Genomic DNA, 25700 nt, shown 5'->3' on the forward strand with positions numbered 1-25700 from the left:
TTGCTTGGGCCCGTCAGCCAAGATTCTTATCGTTCGGTCAATGAGCCTTCGAGTTAGTCCAGCCTCACTGCGTTCGCTGACTACTGGTCTTTGAAACCGAGCTGTGGGTACATGTTTGTCCGGAGCATCAGCTGATCACTGTGATTGTACCTGCTAATGCAATACTTGCTGCGACAAAGACATGTGCAGCCATTCATGTGGCGTGGTGGACAAGAGGTTCCAAGCCTCTCTACGCTTGGACGACCCACGTCGTTCGTCTAGCGTGCTAACCCCGCCTAAACCTGGTAGGACAAGCTGCCTATAACTACTCCCCCGCAAAGGCGTATCTTTGCTCTCTACCACCAACACTATCCGTGTTATCACATATACTTGAATGGGTGAAACTGTGCTACTTGCCGTCGAGGAGACTTCTCCTAACGTCGATGAACCCCCTATATGTGGTAGTAAGGATCCGCATACTGCACCAAACCAAAGGCAACTCCAGCCGAACCCCATCGATGGCGACACTTCGCCCACACTCCACGCTCCGCACACCCTCACCTCCGAGGAAGTTGCACAGACTCTGGGAGTCGACATCCAGTAGGGCTCACTGTTCATGCTCACCACTCTCGTGCTCCTGCTAACTGTCGCAGCCATGGACTCCCTCACTCTGAAGCGCAATCTCGCCTCCAGCTCTATGGCCCTAACAAGGTTAAGGGAGCTGAAGGGCTTTCCATGTGGAAAATTCTGTTAAGGCAGATTTCGAACAGTCTCACCTTCGTCCTCATCATTGTCATGGCCATTAGCTTTGGCATAGACGACTACATCGAAGGCGGCGTCATCACCGCAGTTATCCTCCTCAACATCGTTGTTGGTTTCTGGCAGGACTACCGAGCCGAGAAGACTATCGAATCTCTCAAGAAACTCACCGCACCCGAAGCTACCGTCACACGCCAGGGAACACCGGACATCAAAGTCAAGGCCGTGGACCTGGTTCCTGGCGACGTCGTTCAGCTCTCCGTTGGTAGCATCGTACCCGCCGACATTCGCCTCATTGATGGTGTCAACGCTTATACCAACGAAGCATTCCTCACAGGAGAGTCCGCTCCTGTTGAGAAGACACCATGGAAGACTTTTGACGAGGAAGACCTTGCCACTGGTGACCAGACCAACCTTGCCTTCTCCGGAAGTGAGGTGACATCTGGACGCTGCCATGGTATTGTAGTCGCAACTGGCATGAACACCGAAGTCGGAAAAATCGCTACTATGCTCCGTCAGAAGAAGGATGCCGGGCCGCAATCTTCCAACATCTTCGTCCGAATCTGGAAGCGCTTCACGAACGGCGGCAAGACCATCCTTGGTCTTGTCGGAACTCCTCTTCAGATCACGCTGAGCAAGTTCGCACTTCTTCTCTTTGGTCTCGCCATTATCCTCGCCATCATCGTCTTTTCCGCAAGCGAGTGGAAGGTCGGTGGAGAGGTACTCATCTACGGTATCTGTGTTGCCGTAGCTGTCATTCCTGAGTCGCTCATCGCAGTCCTGACGATTACGATCGCTGTCGGCGGTAAGGCAATGGCCAAAGCAAACGTCATTACCAGAGTCCAGTCGGCCATTGAGGCTGTCGGCGGTGTCACGAACATCTGCTCTGACAAGACTGGTACTCTCACCCAAGGTCGCATGGTCGCAAAGACGGCCCTCATGCGTGGCGCCGGTACATTCACCATCGACGCTATTACAGACCCTCACAACCCCAACAGCGGAAACGTCGCTTTTGATGACCGACAACTCAGTCTGAATGATTACAGACCGGACACTGTCGTCACTCGCTTCCTCCGTACCATTGCTCTTTGCAACAACTCCAAGGTCATACCGCCCTCTGAATCGCGCGTCGACTCTCCCAGTGAGAAGAAGGCTGCGGCCTATGAGCAGTCCAACAGTGCCGATGATCGCGACACTGATGCGTCCACTATCGACACCATCTCGCGACCACCCACTGCCTTCATGCAGGACGTGGTTAACGGAACCTGGAAGGCACATGGTGAACCAACCGAAGTCGCATTGCATGTCCTCGCTTCTCGTTTCAACATGGGTAAGGAAAGTCTACTTTCCACACTCAACATCCATCTCGCTACCGAGTTCTCCTTCGACTCCAAGGTCAAGAAGATGACTGTCGTCTACAAAGACAATCACTCTGGCCTCATGGACGTCTACACCAAGGGAGCAACCGAATTCATGATGTCGGCGCTCAACGTCTCGGACCAGGAAAGGGCAGAGATCCTGGAAGCTGCCGAGGGCATGGCCAACCAAGGTCTCCGTGTCTTGTGCATTGCTCACAAGACGCTGCAACCCGACACTGACATCTCGGAACGTGATATCGTTGAGGCCGACCTCAACTACCTCGGTCTTGTCGCCATCTACGACCCACCTCGCCTGGAGACAGCAGGTGCCGTCCGCGAGTGCAAGATCGCTGGTATTACGGTGCACATGCTCACTGGTGACCATCCCGGTACTGCGCGAGCTATAGCCAAGGACGTGGACATCATCGATGATCGTACTCCTGCCTCAGCCGTCATGGTCGCCAAAGACTTTGACAGGATGTCTGATGATGAGGTCGACGCCATGGAGACTCTACCCCTTGTCATCGCCAGATGTAGCCCTACCACCAAGGTCAAGATGGTACAGGCTCTCCACAGGAGGGGTCGCTTCTGTGTCATGACTGGTGACGGTGTCAACGACTCACCAGCGCTCAAGCAAGCCAATGTCGGTATGGCTATGGGCACAGGAAGTGACGTCGCCAAAGATGCCGCCGAGATGGTTCTCACTGACGACAACTTCGCTTCCATTGTGAAGGCCGTCGAAGAAGGCCGACGTTTGTTTGATAACATCCAGAAGGTATGCTGTCCCGCTCTTTCTCCATCAAGATCACTTACTAACATATGATGCTACAGTTCCTCATGCATCTTCTCATCTCGAACATCGCGCAAGTCATCCTCCTCCTCATCGGTCTCGCCTTTAAGGATCAAGACAACCACTCCGTCTTCCCGCTCTCTCCCATTGAGATTCTCTGGGTCAACCTCATCACCTCGTCCTTCCTTGCCATCGGTCTCGGACTCGAAGAGTCGCAGGAAGACAGCATGTACCGACCACCGCACGACAACAAGAAGGGTGTCTTCACAGCCGAGTTGATCACAGACAAGTTTATCTACGGTTTCTTCATGGGAGCGCTATGTCTCTTCTCCTTCGCCATCGTCGCTTATGTCGGACCTGGCGGCGGTAATCTGGGGTCTGGCTGCAACGAAGGGTACAACGATACATGCGAGGTTGTGTTCCGTGCCCGCGCGACCACATACGCAACCATCACCCTTCTCCTGCTCGTCACAGCCTGGGAGGTCAAGCACTTCGCTCGCTCGCTTTTTAATATGTACCCCAATACACCTTCCTCAGCCCCGGCTGGTCTCTCGGTCTTCACTACCATCTGGCGCAACCGCTTCCTCTTCTTCGCGGTCATTGCCGGATTGCTCGTCGTGTTCCCTATTGTCTACCTCCCTATCATCAACGAGAAGGTATTCAAGCATGGTGCCATCACCTGGGAGTGGGGCGTCGCATTTGGTTGCGTCGTCATCTACATTAGCGCCATCGAGAGCTGGAAAGCTATCAAGCGTAGCCTTGGTATCTGGTCTGGTGCCCACAGGGTCATCTCTCGCGAAGATGCTGAGGCCCGTGCTGGATTGAACGGTGGTGTTGCTGTTAGGGAGAAGTAAAAAGATTTCTTTCTTTGGTGGATGGTGGATGGAACAAATTGTCACATGATTAGTATGGAAGTGGAAGTGGAGTAGTTGGTCTCATGTCTCTTTGGATTGACCCATAGTCGCTCATTAGTGTGACTCACGATTGAATGACACATACACGCTGTCATAGCTTTACGATGAATACCATCACAGTCGCTCTTTCATTTTCATTGCTTTCAAGTGCAGGTTTGATTCGATGTTGCACTCAGTTCGTCCCCATCCCCATGCGGGCATGCGAAACGCTCAGTACTCAAACAAGTTCCATCACCCAACCACCAACCCCATGCCTGAAGCCAACGGTCTCAGAAGTGGGTTACCGTCGTCCAATCCCAACCAGCCAGCCATCTCAGGCGCTTCTTCTCCACGCTTCCCCTCATTCTGCAGACTGGCCAGACTCTTTCAGTTTCAGATATGCGTCACCCTTCTGTCTGTGAAGGTTGCCACATTCCTTAATCTGTCTTTCCAAGACTTTGAGATCTGCTATAGCTCCCTTCTTTCTAGCTTCATCCTCCTGCCTCCCTAGCTTTAACAATCTGCGTCCCTCGCTTCTCCATTCTTGAAGTGCGTTCTGGATATCTTTCGCGGTAGGTTTCGAAGTTGTTGGCTGTGATTGGGTGGGTTCACACTCTGGCTTTGTGGGGTCCGACGACATGGTGTTTTGTGAGGACAGTGATATTCACCGATGGTTGATGAGAACTATGGTCAAAGGATTTTGGGTGCGAGAGATAATGGCTGCAAATATCGAGGGGTGTATGAAGAGTATACCCTTTGCAAGGCGCCGTTTAAATAGTAAGATCGCGCACTGACCTTCACGCTTTACAGTCACTGTAAGATACCTGGTTGTCATGCACGAGTCATCTTCGTGGTCATTGTTGACTCGTAGTATTGTGTGCATTCAGTCAAGCTATCTGTCTTCTCATGATCGTGTCGTGCTATGCTGGATTACTCACTGACTACCGACAGATCCAAACTCCATCTTTGGCATAGCCCACCTACGATCCGCACTAATCGAGTCTCTACCCTGTACAGTGGTGTTGTTAAAAGGTCCGAGACTGGGAGGCACATCTTCCGCCTTCGTCCCCCAATTGCTCTCCTGTGGGCCTAACGTTAACTCCAAGACACCGCCTTCTAAGAAGAAGCTGTGTTGAATCCAGTTCTTCGTGTAAGGTGCACCGTTGAGCTTGGCAGATTGAATGTAGATGTTCTCATGAGCCGCATCAAAGTTGACATTCCGAATCGTCGCTGTGTTGCCCGTCTGGCCATTCTTGATGGAGATCGATTCGAAGAATGGCGGTATAATGAAGTATACGTCTTGTCCGGCATTAGGGAAGAAGCCCATCATTACGAAGGCTTCGAATGAGCCCATGGCGCCGCTATCGTCATTGCCCGGGATGCCGACGACGGTGTCGTTGAACAATGAGGGTATGTATTGATGGGCGCGCTCAGCGGAGAGAGCAGGACGGCCTGCGTAGTGGTATAGGAATACGTTGAGAAAAGCCTGTTCGTCGCCGAGGTACAAGACACCTGATTCGTGCAGCCAGTTCATGCGTTCGACGAAGCGCTCGCGGCCTCCGAGAGTCTGGATGAGAGTAGCCATGTCTCCCGGAGCGAAGAAAGTGTACAGCCAGACAGGGCCTTCGTATGTCTCGCCACCTGCGGGGTTCAGGTAGCAACCAGTGAAATTAAGTAGTGGTGAGCAGAAGATCGGATCCTGAGAGCCCCAGGTGCCGTTGAGGAATTTCGGCTGCAAGAAGCCTTCAAAGCCGGTGTCGGTGCCGTTGATGATGCTTCGTTGGTCGGCCTTGAACATGTTTTGCCAGTTTCCGGAACGTTCCAAGTACTTCAGGTAGTCAGCTGTGTTGCCAAGTTCGCGGGCTAGTAAAGCAATGACGAAGTCGTTGTAGGCGTATTCGACGGTCCGGGAGATTGAGCGTGTCTCTGTGCCCACACCTTCGACGTCAAGGTTTTCGGTAGGTATGTAGCCTAACTCCTTCCACGATACCAGACCACCGCGACCTAGATAGTTGTTAGTCAAGAATTAGTATCCGCTCACGCATCAAATCCTTACCCTCAACATCCCAGTTGGGCGGCTCGACTTCCGCATCTTTTACGAGAGCCTCGTACGCGAGAGTCCAGTCGATGCCAGCAGTGATGTTCTTCAGATATGCGTCCGTAATCACGATGTCGGCGTTGGAGCCTCCCTGTGTGAATCCTTTGCAGAAGCTCATGCGGCAATCCGGCAGCCATCCTTCGTGACGATAGATGTCGAGCAGACTTCTTATCATGAGCGTTTGACTGTGGGGATCTAAGATTGTGATCAGGGGATGAATCGATCTGAAACTGTCCCAAATACAATAGTAGGAGTCGTAGTACGGTTCGTCGGACTCCCAAAGAGGATTTTCACCCGTGTAGTCTTGTGGGCTGATCATGGATCTGTACACGCCACTCCAGAAAGCCTTGAGGAAGACCAGATCAACACCGCCGTCTTCAACCGTAATGACGTCTAGCTTAGAGCGCCATGCAGCCTCGGCAGCCGCGACGACATCATCAAATCCCCACGAGGGTATCTCGCGTTCAGCATTCGCGCAGGCCTGGTGCTCACTCACAAAGCTCATTCCAACTCTCGCAAGGATCTGATTACCCTGGCTGGGCTTCTCAAATTGCACCCATCCACCTGCTGGTGTGTTGACGGTAGATTGTCGCACATCGCCGGGAACGACATTCAGACTGGTCGCCCTGTTTGTCGCACGTGTGTTTTGCCATACGCCAGCATCTTTGATCTTTGCACCATCAAAGTCGAGACAGAAATGTGACCTGTACGTTCCAATTCCAAACGATGGCGAGAACACCCCGCTGCCAGTCATACGCCCGGTTTCGACGTCCACGGTGATATTTGCTTCGCTCCTTGTGTTCGGTAGATCTGTTAGATCAAGCAAAATGTGCGGACTCAGCGTCGCGTTCGGCGCCGTCGGCGTTTCGGGAAAGGTGATACGATATAGAGCTGTGCGATTTGTGACCGTCGATTCCGTCCTGATGTTATCCTTCAGTGTGATATCGAAATAGCCAGGTCTGGCATGAACAGCCCCAGGTATACGCTCGACAGCTCGTTGTGATTTGAAGTACTGGCACCCGTTGATGTCGTCGTTCTCGCACCCGGCCTGCGCAAAGATTGGGAAATTGCCAAGTGACGGCGAGCCGCCTGTTCCCGAGTCGTGCATGTGCGAGAAACCGTAAATAGGTTCTGAGTCGTTAGAAGAGAATCCTCCTTGGTTTTCGCCGATCACGTCAGGCCCCGCTTTGGCCATCCCTCGCAGTTGTTAGTAGGCGCTGACTTGTATCGGAGAGGTAACCACATACCGAATGGCAATGTTGCGCCAGGGAATACGTGCCCTTTGTGTGGTCAACCGACTTGTTCGTTCTCCCAGAGCATTGCGTTCGTACCTCCATTGATCGTCCCGATGAGAGGATCAACATATTGATATCCGCTTTTCTGTGGTTGCGAGGAATTGTACTGCGCGCTCGTAGACGTTATGAATACACCTAGCAATAGAGCTGACGCCTGCTTCACGCAAGGAATGCCCATGGTTGTAGCTGAACCGAAACACTCTTGGTGAAATCACCCAAGGTAAACATCGACTACGCAGATTCCTCATCGCGCTTCCCCACACGAACTATTTATCCCTTCCGTTCCATCACGCTTGGCAGTGACGCGATGCTCCAAGACCATGCTACCTGCCGCATAAGCAATTCAGGTAGCATTCTTAAGTCATCTTGTACCGTCCATCATCTCCTAGCAGGGCGATAGTCTGGCTCTAAAGCTCTGGTGTTGCGGTGATATGCATGATTACAGCCGACTGCAGGTGGCTGCGGGGTAACGTCGACGGTACATCCATGCTGTACTAAATTGGAGCCGTGACCTCCGGTTGGTAGTGCAGGTGGGATACGGGGTGTATTCGAACGAAGGGTCGAGCCGGGGCCTGAGGTGGGACGTCTGATATTAGCCTTGCGCGTGCATCTCGGTACATTGTAACGCGTGTTGGAGGCACAGCCGGCGAAGACGACGTGCTGTCAGGCTGACCGCGACCCAAAGTTTTCGCCTGGTATTGCAAAAGAAGGGAATTTAACGCGTAATGATCTCAGCAAGGGAAATCCTGATGATCGCATGGCGTCGTCTGTGAGCAACAGCTGGCTTGGTGTTGCATCTCTCGTCGGGAAATTAGGAAGCTTAGACCGAGTGCCGCTAAACCTAAGTCGCGCTCCACGTGAGATCTTGTACGTCATTCTGGCCCTTACCTAGGTATGCTCGATCTCATCTCCAACTTTGCTCCAACCGTGGAGTTCATCCACATCCGCTTTGGATCGCACAACTCCAACTCGGAATGCTGCAATAAACGAGCGAACAACGCAAAATCGCAAGGCTCGCTTTGCTTACTACACTGCGTACGTAAGCACACATCACGCTATAGTCATTTGTGTACCCCTACCAAAGATAAGCCTCGAGAGGGGCATCCCACTCCGACCCTACGATCCCATCATGCCATTGTGCGGCGACGAAAACTGTGAGGACACCCGGAATTCGATGATAAAATCCCGCGCGACAAGAGCTTCAAGGTCGCTTTATTTGTTGAGTAGGATGGCATATGTCGCTGGGCGGTTACAAGGCTGGTTGTGACATGAAAGTACATTGTGCATGAACACGGGTTGTCTGGCACGGCATCAGGCAACGATGTAGTTCACGCCCATGGTGGCGCTTAGATATGCGCCCTTGGTAATCAATTCATAAACCAGGCTGTCTACTACTTGAGTGTTATTAGACAAGCGCTCTGCATCACCGGTTACCCGTACGAGCGATTTGGCTAGCTGCACCCTCATACATATGCGCGTCCCCGCACCATGTAAGTATATTTCTCTCCACCATTGCTGCGCGCACACTAACACACAATGGAGAATTTGACTGCCAGGCTCTTCAGAATGGAAACATCATCAGATGTCGCGACATGGCTTTCGTTCGTGGTCACAGCGGTGGGATTGGGTGGTCTCTTATCGCAAGCCAGCGCCATCAATGACAAGCTGGACCCTTTTCACAGTCATCGCACCCCGACATATCTAGGATTCTGGTACGGACACCAAGAAAAGTTATCGTGGTGGAAGGTGAGAAGGCCGCCATTGTACGGCCCTGTTCTAGTCGCAAATCTGGAAAACGGGTTCTGCGGGAAACAGATCATCCACCTGACGCGCCTTCCGCTATTTACGCCCCCAGGCAAGGCGGGTTGGGCACTCATTTTGACCATCTTCCACCCGGACAAGCTGCATCGCTCCGATCACCGAGCCCATCCATAGAAGAAGCGGAAAGAGCTACGGAACACGTGCAAGAGAAGACCGTCGTTGAAACAGAAGATCGTTCACGCGAGGCTCGCGACAGACGCACGCAATGGAAATCCTTGGAGAGGATGCAACTAGCGCGATACCAAGCACATGCTTGTGTATCCATCTCAAGAACGACGCTGATAACCATGATGGCGCTTACCAACGCTAGGGTCGCCTTCTCGTACAGCGATGCGTCTGGATTCCGGGCCGGATACGCTTCATACAATGGCCAATGGTACATTACCTGGCCAATTGGCCAGGACGCCGTCGTGCAATTCTCACCTCATGACTCGCACAAGAAAAATACCGATGTCTACCCTCCAACTTTCATGCAACGGACCAACCGCTGCACGCAGATGCTCGCCGGAGTCATCGTAGCGCCGTCTGGTTTGCAGCTAGCGTTCTGCGGTCGCAAGCCGGCGGGCATCTATGTGCTTGAGTACGCTGTGAAAGGCTTTCCTGGAGCGCATGGGTCTCGACATTTGTACAATATGCTGGGAGGCAAAGTGTACGAAGTCGACTACATTTTCGCTCGGGACCAGGATTCGACAAAACAGGTCAACGAGGATTACCTCACGCTCAAGGTGCCGAGCAAAGATCCTTCTCACGATGACACGCTTTTCTTGATCCCTAGAAAAGAACAAGAGGCTATTGCGCAAGCGCTCGATTGTCTTCCATGGAACCATTTGTCGTGGAGCATACATCGTGGCATGCGCGATATCCTCCTAGCGTACTCAAAAGCTACCATGGACCGGTTTAGATCTCAGCTGGCTGCTCTTCTAAAGCGGACCGTGACAGAGAAACAACATCTGCTCGAGCGCCAAGGTTGGGAGAGCAGCTTCGTTTGCAACAACATGGGTGAAATGGCGGCCTCGGCTATTCTTCTCGGAAAGGGAAATTCTGGTGACCTTGTACGTGTCGTAACAGACATTATGCGTGCGCTGGTCGATGACTGGAGCATGGACCGCCTGGACGAGACGCACTTCTGGCGATTAGCAGATCAAGAGAAGGAGCTTGACTTGATGGGAGCTGTCGCACTGACCAAAGTGTTCATTGTCGAGTGGAGCAACGAGTTTGATTATCAGATGTACCATGATTTACCTGTCAACCTGAAGTTTGCATGATCATGCTTTGGAAGCGTTGGCAGTAGGGTCGAAGGCGGTAACATTATCAACATTCTCAACAAATACTATTCAAGGATACATCTAGCAGCCTTTGTTCTCCAACAAATCCACCAAAAATGACGCGTGTAGACTTGGCGACATGACTTCAAGGCAACACGTTGCGGTTAATCCATAGTTTGCGCCATTGCTCGCGCTCTGACCAGATTACTATAGCCTCTCGCGTCTTGGACCCAGCTGTCGATCTGTTGCACCAACGACATATCACCTCGACGCTGTGGACGCTCAAGCACGGCTAAGAACGTCGCAATCTTCAGAAGCAGTGTCAGCGATGTGACACACGACTCCTCAATGGCACACCAGAGCGGTCCTGATTAAAAGTCTCAAAAATACTTTACGGCTGGAAGTTGAGCTGCGCGCTGTTCATCTATGCCCGCATGTATGGAAGCACTCTGCCGCTGCCTAGGCAGACCGCAGACGTCTTGCTGAATGCACCACCGCTGCTCCGCTTGAGGATATACGCAAAATATAGAGTGAGCCATGTCTTCAAGTTCAAAAAAAAAGGCGAAGTAGGTCCAAGGCGATTGACTGGGCAAAAAGAAGAGTTTTTGACAAAAACATACAACAGCGGGGATTCGCTAGTGGTCACCCACCTAACTACTAATCCGCCGGTACACTGCTTGTATATGGCTGAGCGGACGGGAAGCCTAATTCTCAGTGTCCTATGGTCGTATGTGGAGAAATGAGAAAACAGAAAATTTATGAAGTTGACGTGAGCGAGGCTTGAGTGTGGGCTTGGCAAGACCCCACCATATCCCCAGCCTTGTACAGGCCGTTTCCTTAATGTTACGACATAACGAACTCTGTCAATACTGTGATTCAGTATGGTAAAACGCGAGTATTTGTCAAGTTCGGCCTTGTGCCCTTCCCGTGCCTTCATAACCCTATCTCCATCACGCCCGACCTTCACCGCCACCAACTGATTTGATCTCTCCTCCCCACTCTCAAACACGAACCAACAGTTGCATAACCCTCAGAACTCGGAATCACATCCGAGACCATAAGTTTGTGGGGTACAAGGATGAAAGCGACTACGCGAAACACATCTGACACGCGGCGACTTTATGCCAACAGGGCAGTATTTGCGAACGCCAAAATGCGAGCCAACCAAGCTAGCGATTGAGACGATGATCGTGTGGCTTGGAAGCCTGAGAAGTAAGGGTCGTGTGATTGGGGACGAGGCTTGTTTATGCGATGGCGATGACGGGATATGGCGGCTAGATGCTGATAAACAGTCGGTGCAGTGGTATAGGAAGGAGAGGTGTGAACGCTGCGTCTGAGGGTAGTTCTTTCTTCTAATCTAATTTGTCGCGGAGTCGTTATTCCGTATTTTGTTATTGCGATATGGAGCTGCGATCTAGACAGCTGATGCCCGGGCCTGAGCGCAACGATACTCAGGCGCCTCTTCTTCTTGGTGTGTGTGGGAGTTTGACACTCTTTGCTGTCTTGCTACTCTCTGCAAGGCTCTGGTCGAGAGTGCGGCCTTTCTGGAATCTGCACATGGATGATTGGACGGCGGTCGCAGCCACGGTAAGATGGATCCTGATCCCAACGAGCGCAGAGCTGATATCATATATCCACAGGTCCTTGCGATAGCAAAGTATGTCATCGTCTGCCTGGCATGCTCTTACGGCTTCGGCCAGCGGACAAAATATGTCTCGGCAGACTCGCGTCTCGCCGCCATGCGACTCGTCTTCTATTGCCAAGCTCTCTGGAACTTCTCCATCGGACTTGTCAAGATCTCAGTCGCCCTCCTCTTGCTTCGTATCAAGCAGACACGTGCCTGGCGCATCTTCCTCTCCTGTATGATCGTATTGCTCATCCTCACGACCATAAGTTCGACTCTGTTTCAGTTTCTGCAATGCCGACCATTCAGCATATACTGGGATCCCAGCATCTTTTTGACGCAAAAAGTGGAATGCTTGCCACAAGAAGCCATCGTTGGGAACATCGTTGCGGCAAGCGCTGTGCATATCTCGACCGACCTCATGTTCTCGCTGATACCGATAACCTTCATTCGGAGACTACAGCGGCCGCGTGGCGAAAAGATCTTCCTTGGTGTTCTGATGGGCCTTGGACTGTTCGCTTCATCCTTCGCCATCCTGCGTACTGTCAAGGCTAGTATGATACCACCGGGTGGTGACACCTTTTTCATGACAGTCGCGCCTACATTGTGGTCGATGCTGGAACTAGAGCTTGCATTGATCGCTGCCACGATACCAACGCTCAAAGGTAGTAAGTAAAGCACATGTGCGAACAGTATACTAGACAAACCCTGACACCTACTTTAGTTATGCAGCGGAGCCTCGTAAGGACCGGTCACTACTTCTACGATGAGAAGACCGAGACCCAAGTGCGAAACCGGCTTGTGGACCTGGGATTCCTAGGCCCGAACAGCGACGAGTTTGTAGAGATGGGGCGGAAAAGGTCGAAACCGGACATGACTGATGAGGTTTTGACGTTCGGGAGTGGTTCGAAGCCGCGGAAAGCGAAAGACGAGTACAATTTCTCAGTCGATGAGCTTACTCTGGTGGAGAGTGAGAGCCATGTGACAACCCGGGACTTACGGGCGTTCGGGCCCTGAGGACGCGTTGGAAGGTGAAGGAACTACCTATCCAAGCACACAGACCCATCATCGCAGGCTAGAGCATCCACACTGCAGTTGCTGATCCGGCCACTATGAAGGCAACGCCTGGTGACGAACTGGCGACACCGTCCTCGCCCATGTCCGGTCATATCTTGCAGGATGTTGCCGAATGCATGGCACCGAACCACTACAAGCCTCTCCAAGCACATTCTGCCCAACGCGGAAGCCGAGTCTGGTATCGATCAAGCCGGACGATGAATCTTTGGCATCGTCGCGAGAAATGTGGCGCCGAGCGGCCAGTGGAGGGAGGTATGTGTGGTTGTAGGATTGAGCATGAAAGCGCGAGACGTGATCTGCAAGTTTGAGGATATGCTAGAAAGCTGTAATATTATTATACCTAAATCGGTCGCGCACGCACAGAAAGCAAGGGTATCTCTTACTCGGACACAAGACATCGTCATCCCACTCATTCCTTCTTCAGGACATCAACGATCCACTGGCAGGCGTCCTTTGCCTCGACCAGCCCGTAAGGCATAGTCAGCACGAAGCAGTGCATTTGCTTCTCCCAATGGACCCACTCGCCGATGACACCGTGTTCCTCGCACTTCTTGCGAAAGATGACGCCGTCCGGGCTCAGCACATCGCATCCAGCAGTTATTCCATGCACCTTTATGCCCTTCTTCGCGAGTAGGGAGATGTCGGCGTTGATGGGGGAAATTCGGCGATCGGCGGCGTCCCAATCCCCTTGCCATGCCTTCGCTGTGGCTCTGATGATTTTGGGTGTGAGGAGAGGGTCTCGAGGTGCCACTTTATCGATGTCGGAGTTTTTGCGAGTGAGGTCGGTCGAAGGGCATACGTTCATGATAGCGACGGGATGTGGAAGCTGCTTGATCTCTACGCCTTCATTCTCGCCATCCTCCCGTAGAGCCTCCAGCACAAGACACAGAGCGATGTTCGCCCCGGAGGAGTCGCCCGCCAGTATAACCTTCTCTCCAGCCTCTTCCGCTTCGGCCATCAAAGCGCGGTATGTCTTTTGGCAGACAGGGAAAGATTTGTGCGCGGGGTCGTTGGGGGCAAGAGGTGTCGATACAATCGAGATCGAAGTGTCAGACATCTCTTTGGCAAGCTTAGCGCATATCTTGTAATGCTGTGGAGAAGGCGGTTCCTGCCAACTGCCACCAGCGAAGTAGTATATCCGCTTCTTCGAGCTCTTCTCCGCTCTGTTGGGTGGTACAACGTCGTATATGTGTATGTCGCATACGGTTCGTTCGTGGAGGGTGCACTGGTTGAGGTTCGATTTGCTGGGCTTGAGTCGGATTGAGCCGTCCTCGTGGTCGGCTTGACGGTTGCTGATGCGAACGCGCATTAGCCGTACCAGGGACTGGACCACGGCCATGAGGAAGGTGCGATCATTGCGATGGGTGAGCTGTATCGAAGAGCCAGTCTTGGCAGTTGTGCTGGGAGTGCTGGCATCTGTCATGATGGTGATGTTGAAGACCGTGGTTGTAAACACAAAGACGGAGGCAGCTCCGTGGCAAGGAATGGAGAAAGACTAGACGCGTGGGAATAAGGACGCTTGGGTGAATGCATCTTGGGGCGCAAAGAAGGAGGAGCACGCATCGTCGATTACGGGGCCTTAGCAAGCCCACGCGCGCAGGGCGACTCGTTCTCTAGTAAAAAGACGGGATGCCAGGGCTTCAATGACGTCGTGACCCAGCGTTTAGGCCAGATAAAGAAGACCCTGACTAAAAGCGGGAAGATATGAACGCTTCCGAGAGTGGGCCGATCTGGAGGTGCTTGTAAAATGTCTCGGCCATCACACAACGGTGAAGGATTGCGGTACGCGTTGCGCAAAAAGCACAATGACGAAACCATGGGTCGCGCGTGCCGACTGTTCCATGCCAAGCCTTAATTTCTTGGGCAACACCAGAACCGTGCCACTCAACACTCAACGCGTCTTCAGTCTTCTGGGCCTTATCAACCGCTGTGCACCCTTTACGATGATATCCTTGAATATGGGACAACGATGCATTCCATGAATGTCGCAATCGCAACTAGGTCGTCAGGTGAGGAATCGTTTCGACGGACTGAACAAATCACGGAAGATGCCATGCGACCAATGCTATCATCCGCATAGCGCTTGAAAAAGATCTTTGGTTCTAGATCTTGTTTTCGACGATGAATGCGGCGTTGCCAATGCAACTCGTGGCTGAACGCCTCCTCCGACATGTCCAGACCTGACGCGCAAGCTTGCATGATGAGCATCCAAAACACCTGGGCGGAAGTCTTGGTCGCGCCGCTGAGTGGCTGTGCAGCAGGCGGAGAGTGCGATAGGAAGCAAGTTCCGCTCCGCCAGAGTTACAAGTTGCGTCCGCCGGCGCCAACTCCGTCTTGGGTGCTCTTGTCGTCTTGGTATCACAGTGATGGGTTCTTCTTATTGGCGACACTTCATCGCAAGGCCTTGGCCTACGTGCCTCGACCATCAACAAACAAATGAGCTGATTAGGGAACTGACCAAGGGAAGCCTTAAAGGCTATCGTTGCCGTTGAGCCACATGTGGCAGCTGATCCACCACCTACTCCCAAGCAGATCATACCCTATTCTAGCACTCCTCGGACGTCGATGGCTCCGCAACAGTCACTTACGGATGACGAAATCAAGAAGTTCATTGACGATCTCGATCACGACAAAGATGGCAATGTCGACTACTGGGAGCTGGAACGCAAGCTGGATCAAGTACACAAGGAGATAGCACCCAAAGCGCAACCACATAACCTCCACCATGGATCTCGGGGCGACGAGGCTCGGCATGAATTTCTCAGGAATGTCATCGGAACACGAGACGACCACATCAACCGAGAAACCTTCGCAAAGACTGTCAAGACATGGGAGATACCGTCCTTGGAGCAAGACCGGAAAGAAGCAAAAGATGAGGACGATTACCTGAAGCAGGTGCCCCTTCACCGGCGTGCGCGTGCTTACTGGGCAGTCAAAGGCCCTGAGATAATGTTCCTTGGCCTGGTGCTGGCCTTGATGATAGGGTTTGGTGTCTGGCAATTCGTCAAGTACCTTACCTTCGATCAGTATACGCCAGCGTTCGGATGGGGAGCTGTCTTGTCCAAGACATGCGCCGGTGTGCTGTACCCGACATTCTTCTTTCTGATCCTGTCCATGTCACGATGGCTCTCGACATTCCTTCGGCGCTTCTACTTCATCTCCAGGTTCATCAACTGGGACCTATCGCAGAGTTTCCACATCAAGATGTCCATTGTCGCATTGGTGTTTGCGACGCTACATGCTATTGGTCATCTTAGCGGTTCTTTCGTCTTTGGAAGTAAGCCCAATCGACAGGACGCAGTTGCCAATGTCATCGGACAGGACGCTGTACCACGTTCATACACTGACTACCTTCGATCATTGCCAGGGTGGACTGGTCTCACGTCTCTCGGCCTGTTCTACCTTCTCGCGTTGATGAGCATGCCCCAAATACGAAAGTGGAGCTACGAGGTCTTCCAGTTAGCTCATCTGCTCATGTTCCCCATCATCGGTTTCATGATGGCACACGGTACTGCCCATCTGCTGCAGTGGCCAATGTTCGGCTACTGGCTCGCTTTCCCTACTCTCATGGTTCTCTGCGAACGCGTGTGGCGCTTGATCCTAAGCTTCCGCCCGATCCTTGCAGATCTTGAGTTACTAGACGACGAGACTGTTGCCATTACTGCTCAAGTACCCAAGACTCGCCCGTGGGACTACAAAGCTGGCCAATACGTGTTTGTGCAGGTCCCGCAGTTATCCCGGTTCCAGTGGCATCCATTCACCGTGTCAACTTGCATCAACAACACCATGCAAGTTCACATCAAAGCAGACGGTGACTGGACAAACTCGCTGCGCGATCTGGCCAAAGAAGGAGGACGAAAGACCATCAAGATCGGTCTTGACGGGCCATTCGGTGCACCAGCTCAGCGGTTCTATGACTTCGAGTACAGCATGGTCTTTGGGTAAGTCATCGCTTTTGTTTCTTCGGAAACTTTGCTAACATTTCACAGTGCTGGTATTGGCATAACACCTTTCTCGGGTGTACTGACCGACCTCCAACACCACGAGCTCGAGCGCGTCAAATCTGCGAACGACTCCCCAGCATCGCCCGACGAAACGCCCAAAGAGCCTTCGCCGTACACGAACCATCGTCGAGTCGATCTACATTGGATGGTCCGCGACAAGAACAACCTCCTCTGGTTTTCCGATCTTCTCAACGAAGTCTTCCGTCAGAAACCAAACAGCGAAGATCTCGACATCCGCATCAACACCTACGTAACGCAGAAGCGCAAGCAAATCTCCCAACACGTATTCCGATGGCTGCTCGAAAAGCATCGCACAGATGAGCATCCGCAATCACCCATCACTGGTCTTGTCAATCCAACTCATTTCGGACGTCCGGACATTCGGGGTATTATGGAAGCACACTACGACGATATGAGCAAGGTCCTGGCAGATCGTTTGAACGAAAAAGATGGCAACAAAGATGATGAGATCAAGATTGGAGTTTTCTTCTGCGGCCCACCTGTTATCGGTCAACAGATTGCCGATCAGTGCAGCATGCTGAGTGCGAGGGCGAGGAACGAGGGTAGGAAGCTTGAGTATAGGTTCATGATCGAGGTGTTTGGTTAGCGATAGATGATGATACCTCAAGGCTATTTGTAATAAATCTTCCATTTCCGATATGAACGCTGGAGCCCAAGCTTCATCAGGTGGCTGTTTCCAAAGTCCGAGTAATGACAAGCCCTGGAGCATTACGATGACTGTGTCAGGTGTAATTCTTCGTGCTTGCCATGTGTGTACCTGCCCACGTGGATAGCAAGGGATTGGGCACGTGCCCAGGCGCTAAACCGCGTCACTAAAGCCGACGTGTCGGAACCGTCGTCATTCACCGACCGGAACGCTTTCACTCAACCACCAAAGACACTACACCTTGTTCAAACCCCATAGTTGGAAGCACAGCGCGCTTTACAACCCGCTTCTGAACAGATACCCCTACTCCGCGACCGAGACTCCGACCTTCCGCAACCCAAACCCACCCCGCGCACACGACCGACCCCCTCACTCCCGTCTGTACACCCCCGCTTCCAACCGATACACAACATGGCGTCCTCAGCTTCAAAGCGCCTCTTCAAAGAATACCGCATGCTCTCGAACGACCCGCCAGAAGGCATTACCGCGGGCCCAGTCAGCGAAGACGACATGTTCGTGTGGGAAGCGCTGATCCAAGGCCCGGAAGGCACACCCTTCGAAGGCGGCGTCTTCCCAGCCGAACTACGGTTTCCGAAGGACTACCCGCTTGCGCCGCCGAAGATGAAGTTTATGACGGAGATGTGGCATCCAAATGGTATGTTTGACAATGTGGACATGCTTCCGATTGTGCTCTGGGACGCTTTCTTGTCCATTCGAGACGCATGAGCTATTATTACTAGAATCACAAGCTAACAACACTTCCAGTATACCCCAACGGCGAAGTCTGCATATCCATCCTGCACGCCCCTGGCGAAGACCCCATGCACTACGAACAAGCCTCGGAACGATGGTCACCCATACAAAGTGTCGAAAAGATCCTGATAAGCGTCATGAGCATGCTAGCAGAGCCGAACGACGAGAGTCCAGCAAACGTAGATGCGGCGCGTATGTGGAGAGAGAAGCGCGACGAGTATGAGAAGATTGTACGGACGAATGTGAGGAAGAGTCTGGGGCTGTGATGGAATTGAGAACAGATTGGAAATCACGAATAATGGATGCATAGCGTAACAGGAGTCTTTTCGGTGCTGGGTATTATGTAGCTCATATGTGTAGAAAGACATCATGATTCTTTCAGGATGAGTGACACAACAAGCGATAGGGTCCATGTGATGCTACAAGGTTGAACTTGTATCGCTGGCGAAAATCAGGCCACGCTAATCTAGTCATATGAATACCAAAAGCACACAATCAGTCCAATTTACCACATCGTCCGTTCAGCCATCCTACCATTACCTTTAGACAATCTCCAATCCTGAAGCCTCTCCATACCCATTATACGCCACGCCGCGGAAGTTCCACTTTGGACACTTCTCCTGCACATTACCGCTCTTATCTGTCGCCCGACTGTAAATTGCGACATCCTTACCCTTCTCAACCTTGACTCTTGCCTTCCACAAAGCCCACGCCCACTTGAGTTCAACATCCTGAGCATCTTCCCCCTCGTAGGCTTTGATTAACTCAGCTTCCGTCCATGTTGCCCCTCCATCGACACTGACTTCGACTTTGACAATGGGTCCATCCGCTCCACTAGGCAGTGCATAACCCTTGACTTCAATCGTCCCATCTGCGTCTCGTTGCACAGTACTACCCGATTTGGGAATTCCAATGACGCTGTTGACCGGCATGTCTTGTAGAGCATCGACCTTGCCCCAGTACTCCTCCGCCTTTTCTTTCGAATCGGCCTCTGGAGGTAGGACTTTGTAGTCGTGTTGCTGATAGTGACTTTGGCTCTCGGTCAGTTGGACGGAAATGGAGTCAAGCCACTTGACGCTTCTCGCTCCAGCGATACCAGGAGTAACAACGCGGACGGGAGCACCGTGGTTTGGTGGAAGAGGCTTGTCGTTCATTTGAAGGGCGAGTAAAATCGAACTCTCCCGATCCATGGCACGTGATAGTGGGATACTGGCCCCGTAGAACTCATCTTCTTGGGTAGGCGTCTGGTAGCATGAGAAAGCCACATGCGCTTCGCTGAGCTTGTTCTCCTCGACCTTGACACCAGCCTTCTCCAGAACGTCTTTAAGAAGGGGGCCCGTCCATTTGCAGTTCATGACTGCGCCATCGAACCAGTCAATTCCGGACACCTCCTTCAACTTTGTACGCATGGTGTGACGACGGTTTCCAGCACATTGTAGTGCGCATATTACGGTGTGTTGAGGAAGTGCTTCGAGGTCTGCGATGGAAAGCGAGAGTTCATTGTTGACGAGTCCTATTACGGAGACTTTGTGTGTGCTCGCATCGATGTGGGGAATGGGTCCGTGATTGCGGTCGTAGCCGTCTTTGGTGATGAAACTGTAGACTGTATCAGTATCGTGACTGCGTAGATCTTGAAATTGGACTGTGAGTGTCCTGGATCCAAGGATTATGATCGACTGAGCCCACTTTCAGGACGCCGTGCGTGAACGGCTGGTCCCCTACTAGCGCCTCCTATCATCTCTTCCCAACCCAGTCTCCTTCACCCTCACATGCAATGAACACTAGACGTACCTTTCAACCAGCTTCTCAAGCTCCGGCTCGCGATTAAGCGGCTCCTCAACCGAGTACTCAAGCTTCTACCGCATCATCAGCCCTGTCATATCAACCCGAATAAACATATCGACATAGTCTACCGCATTAGGAAACCCATATAAAAATCTGGGGGCGTACCTGGATCATGGTCGTCGATGCTGATTTGGCGGATATGGCGTGATTGAGGCTAAGGGAAGAAAAGGTGGCGGGGCACGCAGGCTATAAGGCACAAAAGCGGGGGCGGGGTAAGAGCGAGGTAGGAGCGACGAGGTTGTTTGCTGGTGCCACACGATGCATGTGACTTGGGCAGATGCGTCGGTGAACGGCGGATAGGTGCGGCTCTTTGCTATCTTCTATGGGGAAGTCAGATAGCTGGGGCAATGAGGGTGGAATGAATGGGCACGCTGTTTGCCGTCCTGCATGACGTTTGTTCAACAATATATTACGACATCTCTATCTTCGATGACCTCGATCTACTGGCGATATACGATCACCATCGGTGAGGGTTGTGTTCTGGGTAGTCTTTGAGTTGATATACATTTACATTTCTAGACTGGCAAAGATGCAGCCCTCATTCGCCCAGTGCTATGATACATGCTATAGCTTACACAACAGCTTCTCAACTACAGCGCTGGCTCTGACGCCCAGTCCTCCTATGCGTAACTTTCTCCTTGGGTCTTCTCAACAGTATCCTTAATGTAGCGCACATACGCCGGCATCAGCGGCTTGCCCTCCTTGTTTTTGGACATGTCGTCCAGCGACCGTACACCCTCGATCAATACTAGCTTTGTTCTAGTCTCGAACATCTGTGCCTCTTCTGACATGGGCATTTCAGCGCCGAGCACCTTGCGAGACGTCTTAAGAGCGTTCCATATGATAAGTACCTCAAGAAGTTCGTAGCAGTGGTCGGTGATGTGTTCCAAAAGTTTGGTGACGTTTACGAAATCAGTAGCTCTCTTGTCGGAGTTTCTAGATATAGCATCTAGTGATGTCTGGAACGTTTTGTCAGTATTGGTCCGCACATGCAGGAAGATGATGGGGGAAGATGTACCGTGTATCCGCTCTGCTGTAGCGCGTGGACCAGGCGACTGGAAAGTTTCTTGACCTCCTCTTTGTCTCCAGCGTATCTGTCGGCGAGTACAGCAGCCATTTCTGTCGGCAGCGCAACCACAGATGGCCTCCCTCTGTAGTCGCCTTCGGCAAACTTCTCCGGTTTTCCGCGCGGTTTCACGGGCAATCTCTTGCCTACATGGTGTTCCTCATCCTCCATGAGCTCCACCACTTGCTTCGCCAGTTTGTGCGCCTTGATTGTATCGTCCTGTGCCCAATCGGCCAGAGCCGCTTTGTCGTGCACAGTCCTCAACACCGTACGCAAAACACCGTAATTGTTCAGCTTGACCCCGGTGTCCTTTGCTCTTTGCAACGCCTTCAGAACAAGATGCTGCATGCCTGCAAGGTTCAACTTCCTGATAACGAGCTCCTGCCACTGCCAGTGGACCTGAATCCCGGCCTCTTGGCATCCCTCCAAGCATTTGACAACATTCTCCCAGTCCTCCTTGGTTTCGCTTTGGTCACAAATCGCCTTGAGCCGCTTGTAACGATTCGGTAGCCTATTGCGGTCGAGGTGTTCAAGAGGCAGGGTGACCTCTCCCAAGGTAATCTCTATAGGCTCGGCTTCGAGTTTTGCGCGGCTCTCTTGCGAGTATACGAGCTTCTGTTGCTCTTTGGTCAAGTGTTCGGGGAGAAGGATTTGCGAGTTGAAGGTCGATAGGAGCTTGGATAGTTCGGGAGAAGACGGTGGGAGAAAGTTGGGAAGAGAGCCTGATGTTCGCATTAGTAGAGTGTATATACGAAGGCGGTTCGGGAGTGATGCGGACCTCGTTGGCTCACCGCAGTGCGCGAAAATGCGCGTCTTGAGCCATTGGCGTAGAGACAGATGTTTTCTGGTCGCAACAATGCCGATTGGCAGCCCCGCCGTATTGAATACATGGTATGGTGTGTGCTGAATGCCCTGGTCGCATGGCGTGGGCAAAGTCCAGAAATTTGGCGCAAACGCGTCAAACGCGCCAAGCCATGTCGGCGGCACTTTCGCTTTCTCCGACAGGGCAGCCACGACTCCAGCCTCAGGTGTTACACAGCCACATTGCGGTCCCTCTTTCCCAGCAAGCGAAATGTCAGCCCCCAGGAGGACCAACCGCTACAGCTGGCTCTTCCCTCGAGCCAAGAAGACCACCAAAATGGACAACGAGCAAGCCACCTTCTGGCTGAGCCAGTTCATCGGGAAGAACTTGCGCATACACGCCAGTGATGGGCGAGTATTCGGAGGCCAGATGAAATGCACAGACAAAGTACGAGGTCATGACGTGTGGGGAGTCGTGCTGTATTAACTTGACATAGGATCGTAATGTCATTCTTGCACTCGCACACGAGTACCGTGCGCCATCAGCCGAGACGATTCGCAAGGCTGTAGAAGAGTCGGGAAATCCATCTGCATCTGTCGCTTGGAACAGCCGCTACGTCGGACTCATCGTTGTGCCTGGGCAGCATATCACGAAGATCGAGTTTGAGGAGAGTACGTTTGCGGGCCAGAAGAGCACGGTGACGCTTTGAAGGAGCCGACTATGGATGTGTAACTCAAGACGCGCGCGCTCACTGCGAGTTGCGGGCTGCGTATGTATGGCACCATGCCTGGAGTGTCTTCGAGGGCGGGTGCAAGCCAAGTACGAAATGTGTTCGGACCAGCCATATTGTTAGTATTGCGTTCGAGTGCTGTGATAGGGCCCGTGCTGACTATTGTAGGCAATGACAGTGGCAGAAGCGAAGGTGAACTGGTCGCCGCGGTGTGGTAGTGAGCAGTGACCCGTAATACTATTGTCCAACTCCAACAATAGCAGAATAATGTTGCATTGTTGCAGACTACAAGCAACTTCTTACTCACCTCTTGACATTTTTTATGTAACCCTAGAGCCTAGATCATCCTCTTCTCAACACCAACACGACCGTACCACACATCGAATTCCTCAGTACTATGCATACATCCTGCAACAGTCCGACGAGAGAGGGCTCGTACGCCTCAAAGCTCTCCCAGGAGTCACCAGTTACGATCGAAAATTCCGAGCCAGACAGCTACAACCCCTCCACAACCACACGATCCTCATTCAAAAATCCGTCCAAGGTCTCCAAGCCTAGAAGACGACCACCAAAAACTCACCTCAAGATCCTGGGTCCGGTTTCCTCCCACACCACTCCAGCCGCACACCAAGCCGCCGTCTCAGCATCACCGTTCCTTTCTCTCCCGGGCGAAATCCGCAACAAGATCTATGTCTACGCTCTCACTTCGGACACAAATCGCCTACCCTACGACAAACAGCATGATCGAATCGACGTCTCCAAAATTGGTGCCGGATTGCAACAAACCTGCCAAATGGTTGCATGCGAAACCATGTACATGCCATTGACATTAAACACCATTGCGTTTCCTACTTCAACAGGAAGTGGAGAAGCAGAACTGAAGATGCTGGGCTGCATGGGAAAGATCATGCGATTGGGTTATGCGTTCAACTGGCATGGAAGTTTGAAGTTCGAATTCATCTGGAGCGACAAGCGCACAACTACAGCAAATCCGCTTCGATAACGCTCTCCACCGCCCTCGGATGCCGACTAATCTCCGCAATCCTAAACCCAGCTTCCTTCAACAACCTCGCCCAATGCTCCTCCGTCCTCTCCATTCCACTCGTACAGTTCATGAGCTGCAGATCAAGCGTCGTCATCAGGTTCGTCGCACCCTTCTTCGGTAATACGACCTCGTAGATCAGGAGCTTGGAGTATCCGCGCTTGAACACAGCGGCAACCTGCGAGAACATGCGTACGCAGTCCGCGTCAGGCCAGTCGTGTGGTACGGCGTGAAAGAAGTAGGCGCGCGCATGCAATTGGGGTTGTGGCGTGAAGAAGTCGTAAGCCTGCTTCACGATCCTCTTATCCAAGTCTTCGATGGGCATCGCTACGACTTCTGGGGTGTCTTGCAGGATCAAGACATCGGCGGGCAAATTGGGATGTTTGTCTAGCAGGCGCGAGGTATCGAGGCCGTGAGCGCCACCAATGTCCACGAAGAGTGGCTTCCCGGTTTCGATTGCTGCGCCATCGACGATTCGCTTGGTGTCGTATACGTCCGTCCAGTCCATCTTGTGGTTTCGCAACGCGGTCATCAGACCCATGAAACTACTTCCCTTTCCTTGCGGATCCGCTGCGCAAGTAGCGAAGAAGTCTGTTCCGTTGGTCATATCGCGGTAGTTGTCGAGCTGGGTGAGGTCGATGGGTTCGCGGTAGTTGTACTTTTTGAGAAAGCCAGGGAGGTTACATCCAGTTGGGATGGTGTGGTCGATGCTGGACTTGGGTTAGCTGGATATCTTTGGGTGTAAATCGGGTGCTTGGGTTGTACGTACCCGCACTTTGTAATCTGGTCGGTATGAGATACCGTGTCGCCTAGCGAAAGAGAGTAGGGTGTGGGCTTCCAGGTATCGACATCTGTCTCCTCCAATACATAAAGAGCAGCGATGTGTCTCAAAAACCTCCCTATAGACCGCAAATCAGCTTTGTAATCCTTCCTGTCAATGACATGCACTCACGCAATAAATTCGGCTCAGCCTTCGTATTCGCCCATTCCAAAAGCTGATTCAAGTGCACTGGCGCACCGGGATTCTTCTTGTCGGCTTCCATCCATTTCTTCCATATACCAAGGTCGAGGATGGTCTGGACGCCAGCTACAAGCACGGGTGTCTCGAAAGACAGTCTCCAACCTTGCTCAAATGGCGTTTCGAGGCGTGTTAGTAAACGACGCGCTGCTTCTTTGGCTTCGAAGCGCTCGGCGTCTGTGGAAAATTGTGAGGGGTGGATTGCATCCAGTGTGCTGATTGTGTCTTGAAAGGATGCCATGATGTATACCTTTGGTGGTGTCTAAGTTTGTATACAGGTCGATAGACCTTTAAAAAATCGGGCCGTGGACAGTACTTAAGGAACGTCGACATGATTCATGCTTCATTGTTGTTTACTACACATTCGCGAATTCACGACTCTTCAGGTCCACTTCCCAGAAACCCCCGTCATCCCACGGGACGTCGCCTACCGCGGACGGCAATAAGAGCTTGGCACGTGTGGGGTTGCTCAGGGAGTTGATCCTTAGCGTACGTTAACACATGCCCATGACTCGATTCGGGGCACCGTCGTGACTGTTATTGCTGGGGTTGGCCTTATCTTGCAGGTCATAATCTCAACGGCTCAAGTGGGATGATTTTGACTGTCGTGGGCATCAAGTTGCCTCCAGCTGGAAAAGAACAGTTCTAGATAGGAGTGAAAGTTGCGAGTTGTGTGTGTCGACTCTATTAAATTTATAAAACTGTTGTTAGCATCAAAAGCTTCTGCGGAAGCCGTGCATAATGTCCTCGCCTCTCCGCGGAGCAAAGCTATATGTCGTAGAATAGCGCCAAACGGCAGGCTGTCGTGATTGCA

The 25700-nt window shown here is 52.2% G+C and overlaps 11 protein-coding genes across 11 annotated transcripts; 6 read left to right on the forward strand and 5 right to left on the reverse strand.

Moving 5' to 3' along the window:
- Nucleotides 1-373: 373 nt before the first annotated feature.
- On the forward strand, nucleotides 374-3740 carry J4E93_004991 (uncharacterized protein; the record flags this gene model as incomplete). The annotated part of the gene is made up of 3 exons (XM_049342915.1): nucleotides 374-579; nucleotides 633-2871; nucleotides 2928-3740. 3 exons carry the CDS (start codon nucleotides 374-376, stop codon nucleotides 3738-3740), a joined length of 3258 nt encoding a protein of 1085 aa, XP_049199915.1.
- A 973-nt stretch (nucleotides 3741-4713) lies between these two features.
- J4E93_004992 (uncharacterized protein) lies at nucleotides 4714-7350 on the reverse strand (the record flags this gene model as incomplete). Its single annotated transcript, XM_049342916.1, has 4 exons — nucleotides 4714-5783; nucleotides 5836-7074; nucleotides 7125-7157; nucleotides 7209-7350. The coding sequence occupies 4 exons, from the start codon at nucleotides 7348-7350 to the stop codon at nucleotides 4714-4716; spliced, it is 2484 nt and encodes an 827-aa protein (XP_049199916.1).
- Nucleotides 7351-9280: 1930 nt separating this feature from the next.
- Nucleotides 9281-10258, forward strand: J4E93_004993 (uncharacterized protein; the record flags this gene model as incomplete). Its single annotated transcript, XM_049342917.1, has 1 exon — nucleotides 9281-10258. One exon carries the CDS (start codon nucleotides 9281-9283, stop codon nucleotides 10256-10258), a length of 978 nt encoding a protein of 325 aa, XP_049199917.1.
- Nucleotides 10259-11997: 1739 nt separating this feature from the next.
- Nucleotides 11998-12899, forward strand: J4E93_004994 (uncharacterized protein; the record flags this gene model as incomplete). The annotated part of the gene is made up of 2 exons (XM_049342918.1): nucleotides 11998-12550; nucleotides 12607-12899. The coding sequence occupies 2 exons, from the start codon at nucleotides 11998-12000 to the stop codon at nucleotides 12897-12899; spliced, it is 846 nt and encodes a 281-aa protein (XP_049199918.1).
- A 469-nt stretch (nucleotides 12900-13368) lies between these two features.
- On the reverse strand, nucleotides 13369-14382 carry J4E93_004995 (uncharacterized protein; the record flags this gene model as incomplete). The annotated part of the gene is made up of 1 exon (XM_049342919.1): nucleotides 13369-14382. One exon carries the CDS (start codon nucleotides 14380-14382, stop codon nucleotides 13369-13371), a length of 1014 nt encoding a protein of 337 aa, XP_049199919.1.
- A 1142-nt stretch (nucleotides 14383-15524) lies between these two features.
- Nucleotides 15525-17570, forward strand: J4E93_004996 (uncharacterized protein; the record flags this gene model as incomplete). Its single annotated transcript, XM_049342920.1, has 2 exons — nucleotides 15525-16900; nucleotides 16949-17570. The coding sequence occupies 2 exons, from the start codon at nucleotides 15525-15527 to the stop codon at nucleotides 17568-17570; spliced, it is 1998 nt and encodes a 665-aa protein (XP_049199920.1).
- Nucleotides 17571-18041: 471 nt separating this feature from the next.
- Nucleotides 18042-18649, forward strand: UBC7 (Ubiquitin-conjugating enzyme E2 7; the record flags this gene model as incomplete). Its single annotated transcript, XM_049342921.1, has 2 exons — nucleotides 18042-18285; nucleotides 18396-18649. 2 exons carry the CDS (start codon nucleotides 18042-18044, stop codon nucleotides 18647-18649), a joined length of 498 nt encoding a protein of 165 aa, XP_049199921.1.
- A 276-nt stretch (nucleotides 18650-18925) lies between these two features.
- Nucleotides 18926-20342, reverse strand: J4E93_004998 (uncharacterized protein; the record flags this gene model as incomplete). The annotated part of the gene is made up of 3 exons (XM_049342922.1): nucleotides 18926-20003; nucleotides 20175-20239; nucleotides 20334-20342. 3 exons carry the CDS (start codon nucleotides 20340-20342, stop codon nucleotides 18926-18928), a joined length of 1152 nt encoding a protein of 383 aa, XP_049199922.1.
- A 506-nt stretch (nucleotides 20343-20848) lies between these two features.
- J4E93_004999 (uncharacterized protein) lies at nucleotides 20849-22029 on the reverse strand (the record flags this gene model as incomplete). Its single annotated transcript, XM_049342923.1, has 2 exons — nucleotides 20849-21187; nucleotides 21247-22029. The coding sequence occupies 2 exons, from the start codon at nucleotides 22027-22029 to the stop codon at nucleotides 20849-20851; spliced, it is 1122 nt and encodes a 373-aa protein (XP_049199923.1).
- Nucleotides 22030-22366: 337 nt separating this feature from the next.
- Nucleotides 22367-22805, forward strand: J4E93_005000 (uncharacterized protein; the record flags this gene model as incomplete). The annotated part of the gene is made up of 2 exons (XM_049342924.1): nucleotides 22367-22543; nucleotides 22593-22805. The coding sequence occupies 2 exons, from the start codon at nucleotides 22367-22369 to the stop codon at nucleotides 22803-22805; spliced, it is 390 nt and encodes a 129-aa protein (XP_049199924.1).
- A 1001-nt stretch (nucleotides 22806-23806) lies between these two features.
- J4E93_005001 (uncharacterized protein) lies at nucleotides 23807-25127 on the reverse strand (the record flags this gene model as incomplete). The annotated part of the gene is made up of 3 exons (XM_049342925.1): nucleotides 23807-24578; nucleotides 24638-24767; nucleotides 24821-25127. The coding sequence occupies 3 exons, from the start codon at nucleotides 25125-25127 to the stop codon at nucleotides 23807-23809; spliced, it is 1209 nt and encodes a 402-aa protein (XP_049199925.1).
- Between the last annotated feature and the right edge of the window lie 573 nt (nucleotides 25128-25700).

This window comes from Alternaria ventricosa, assembly GCF_023758065.1.
Source record: "Alternaria ventricosa strain BMP 2768 chromosome Unknown scaffold_7, whole genome shotgun sequence".
Lineage (NCBI taxonomy): Eukaryota > Fungi > Ascomycota > Dothideomycetes > Pleosporales > Pleosporaceae > Alternaria > Alternaria ventricosa.